Source organism: Phaethon lepturus, unplaced genomic scaffold (assembly GCF_000687285.1).
Source record: "Phaethon lepturus isolate BGI_N335 unplaced genomic scaffold, ASM68728v1 scaffold56474, whole genome shotgun sequence".
Lineage (NCBI taxonomy): Eukaryota > Metazoa > Chordata > Aves > Phaethontiformes > Phaethontidae > Phaethon > Phaethon lepturus.
Genome location: NW_010536669.1, coordinates 1 through 4311, shown reverse-complemented (window position 1 = coordinate 4311; position 4311 = coordinate 1). Strand labels below are relative to the sequence as shown.

Genomic DNA, 4311 nt, shown 5'->3' with positions numbered 1-4311 from the left:
GTGGTCAAACCACCCGACATCAGCTGGCGTGACGAGCCGCGCATCTGTGTCGCAGGAGGCTGAGGTCTTGTCCGTGATGCAGATGAAGCAGGGCCTACAAGGCAGAAACCCTCTGCTGCAGCTGACAGCAACAGCCCTTGCTCTGCAGACTTCGCGCTGAGATCAGACATGTTTAAATAACCCTGAAACTTGTCACAGATGCCGATTCTTCTCCTTCTAAGTTGTTGTCCAATGGGGCAGGGAGGAAGGGGGTATGTGCTGTGTGGGGTGAGGGGAAGGGTGTACCTGTGCCTGTTTTGAGGTTGCTGTCATTGCACACCCATTAGGCGGAGAGGGAACTGTCAATCTGGTGCTGGCAAGAAATTAATTGTATTTCCGAGGTGTCTCTTGCTGTCTCGTATGTGTGCTCTCCCTCTCTCTCACACATGTGTGCATGAGCACAGCTCTCCTTTACTACATCCATAAGATATGCAACTAGCATCATCTTAATTTTGTATTTACTGAATGGCAAATGTTGTTGTTTTCTGGCACAGGGGCAGGAAGCAGTGTGCATCACAAGTGTAACAGTGCCAAACATCGCATTATATCACCAAAGGTCGAACCAAGGACAGGTGGGTACAGCGCTCATTCAGAGGTACAAAATAACGATGTCTCTGAAGGCAAGAATGAGCACAGTCATGGCAAGGCCTCCAGCCGAGAGAAGAGGAACGGCAAAGTGGCGAAACCGGTGTTGCTCCACCAAAACAGCACTGAGGTTTCTTCCACCAACCAGGTGGAGGTCCCTGACACGACCCAGAATTCTCCCGTGTCCATCAGCAGTGGATTAAATAGCGACCCGGATATGGCGGATAGCCCGGCCGTCACTGGTGTGTCCAGCATGGCTGTAGCATCGGTTATGGGAAGCTTGTCACAAAGTGCCACCGTATTTATGTCAGAAGTCACCAGTGAAGCTGTGTATACCATGTCACCCACCTCCGGCCCAAATCAACACCTTCTGTCCTCAGATGCAGCTGCACAAGGACTGGTACTTGCTGTGAGTTCAGATGGGCATAAATTTGCTTTTCCAACAACTGGCAGTTCAGAGAGCTTGTCGATGCTACCCAGCACTGTCTCCGAGGAACTTGTGCTCTCTACAACTTTAGATGGAAATAGAAAAATTCCAGAAACCACCATGAATTTTGACCCAGACTGTTTTCTTAACAATCCCAAGCAAGGGCAGACTTATGGTGGAGGAGGTATGAAAAGTGACAGCATCAGTACCAACATAAGGCAGTCACCCACAACAGAACGTAGCTTCAACTTCAATACAACCCTCACAAAAGAAATTAAAACTGAGGACACATCTTTCGAGCAACAGATGTCCAAAGAAGCATTTTCTTCCACTTCTGCATCTAACACTCTCACCCTCACTACTGGTTCAGGCTTGCTTCCATCTGGAGGTGGTCTGAGCCCAAGTACCACCCTGGAGCAGATGGACTTCAGTGCCATTGACTCCAACAAGGACTATTCTTCCAGTTTCAATCAGACCGTCCAGAGCCCTCACGTTCATCAGACCCCTTCCCCAAGCTTCTTTCTGCAGGATGCCAGCAAACCTCTTCCCCTCGAGCAAAACACTCACAACAATTTGAATGACACAAGTGGCTCGTTTGTGAACACGTTAGGAATCCCCAGTGTGAAAACAGAGTCCTCTTCCCAAACTACTTCCAACTGTAACGGCACAGTGGAAACCAGAATAGAGTCCACCTCATCTCTCCAGCTTATGCAGTTCCAAGCAAACTTCCAGGCTATGACTGCAGAAGCTGAAGTTCCCATGGAGACCTCCCAGCAGGCAGAAGGGAACGAAAATCTACTTAAATCAGGGGATCTTCAAGCCTGCAGCACAGAACACTACTTGCAGCCTGAGGCCAACGGGGGTATCAGGAATGGGAACAATCTCCCTATTCTCCAAGGAAACATGGTACAAGGACTCTATCCTGTGGCCCATCCCAGCTTAAATAACTCCTCCAACATGGAGCTTAACTTGGACCACTTTGACATCTCCTTCAGCAACCAGTTTTCTGATCTAATTAACGATTTCATATCGGTAGAAGGTGGGAGCAATGCTCTCTATGGACACCAGCTGGTGTCAAGTGACAGTGCCGGACTGTCTCAGCCTGAAGACAGTAACAGAGCGACGTACAACCAGGCTGAAATGTGCATTCCTTGCTGCAGTCCTCAGCAAAACAACATGCAGCTCAGCAGCACAGAGAACGGAGCCAGCACAATGGCATACATGCATGTGGCTGAGGTGGTCTCAGCAGCTGCAGCACAAGGCACTTTGGGGTTGCTACAGCAGAGTGGACGCTTGTTCATGGTGACAGATTATTCACCAGAATGGTCTTACCCTGAGGTAAGTCTAGGGCTTTTACTCATTAACGTTTACTGCCTTACCTTTCTTTGCTTTGTTAATAAGGGCTCCCAAGAACTGTTTTGTTAAAGCTTTGACAAGGCTTTTGAAATATTTATCTTAGAGCATCCAAAGCCATTTGCATGTCTGAGTGTACTTTTAGTTAAGCACTTCGTTACCCTGACAGGGCCCTTTCTTCACTTAGGAAGCATCCGAACAGAAATATTTTGTTTCATTGAAAAGCAGGGTATTTACCACGTGATGTCTTCATGGTGCTACCTAGACAGGTTAGAGCAACAGAGTTTGCAGACTGGAGCTGATCCTTAAATCTGACTCTGATGTTCTTAGTAGAATAATTCCTGACCTGCGTTGCCTTAATGAGTTCGGCATGTACCTCCGTCCCACAGACTATCCAAAATGGGTCGCGTGCACCACAAGTTAAAAGTGTCAGCAGCACAGACTTTTCTGCGGTGAAGGAAGGCCTGGAGGAAAGGGGCAGTTTTGAGCCAGTAATGGAGAGGCAGGTGGTTTTAAATAAAAAGAATGGTCCTTTGTGATTTTATAAGCCCAGCCTTGGAGCACTGTTGTATCTGTTACCTTAGGGAGGTGTGTAATAACTGCTCAGGAAAAGATCTCCCTGTTCCCATTGACTAGTGCTATCTGATCGTCAGTCCTGTGATGCCACCCCCAGTAAGTGTGCATCTGACACCGCTGGATGGCAAGCTTGCTCGTGGACAAGGCAGCAGAAATACGCAGTTAATAAGCAGATGAGGTGGCTTAACCTTCAGCTGTGACAGCTCCAGGACCACGGTGTTACAGGAGCAGGTGATGAGTTGGTATTCAGCAGCTCTAACAGTTTGCATACTCTGCCACTTGGGACTTGGTGTGAAAACACGGGCGTTTACTCTGCAGATGGAAAGAAACTGAGGTTGCCAGCATGTGGGAGTGGCTGATGGGCACTGAAAAGCCTCCTTCAGGAGTTTCTGCCCTCTACTTAGTTGCTCTCTCTCCAGACAAGTCCATCCTGGCCTGGTGGCGGTGCAGGCTCAGGCATGATGGGCAGCTGAAGGCAACCTGCCACTCGTATGGCCTCAGCCACTGTTTGCGTGGCCGCCAGCGGACAGGGAAATCTGGGACGGTCTAGGGCAGGAGATGCCCAGGGGCCTCACCTCTGCCAGCTGCCAAATCTGGAGTCCTTTCTGAGAGACAAGGTGGTCGCTGATTATCTACCACTCTACCTTCTCTCAATCTGGGTGGAAAACTGAGTCTGAATGTGCTAGTCTTGCTTCTCTGGAGTATAATACAAGCTGCAGTGTCAGCACTGTGGTGGTCACTACTAGTGTTATCTAACTGACTGTTTAACAAGGAACAATAATGCAGTGATGGCCTGTTAGCAACTGAACCCAGTTAGGCTTTGTTTGCAAGAAGCACAGTATTTCAGGAGCATGTGGCTATGTTGGGCTACAGGCGCTGCTTCTACAGTACCTGTTGTCTGGACAGTCAGTCTGACTCTTGCTTGCATAGAGGGTCCCAAAAAACAACAAAAAAAAACTAACAGCAAACCTCCAGCGTTTCTGGTGCAAATCTTTCTTTTTTGCTGCTACCATGGAAACCTTTTTTTTTTTTTTGTTATCCATTGCTACACTAATGAATCGTTCCACTCCTGCTGGCAGAGCTTGTTGTATTTCTGTTTCATACAGACCACAAGGCCTAATCCATCTGCACAGGCCCACCAGAACATTTTCCAAAACCAGCGCAGGTCCAGGATTGCTCTCTGGTTGCGTGGATTCGTACCTGCAGCTTCAGGTTTTGATTTGCAAGCAGCTCAGAACAATACCCCAGCTATTCGTTTGCTTTATTTGCTGAACGGTATTTGCTGCTCATGTGCACTCAGAAAGGGTCAGTCAAGCCGTCCAGAGGAGCGC

General features: G+C 48.4%; 1 protein-coding gene across 1 annotated transcript in view; it reads left to right on the top strand.

Moving 5' to 3' along the window:
- LOC104620106 (calmodulin-binding transcription activator 1-like) overlaps positions 1 to 2476 on the top strand; it is an 8007-nt gene extending 5531 nt beyond the window's left edge. The window contains exon 3 of the mRNA XM_010286225.1: positions 534 to 2476. Coding sequence (XP_010284527.1) covers positions 534 to 2476 — 1943 coding nt within the window. The remainder of the gene's footprint in view (positions 1 to 533) is intronic.
- The last annotated feature ends 1835 nt before the right edge of the window (positions 2477 to 4311 follow it).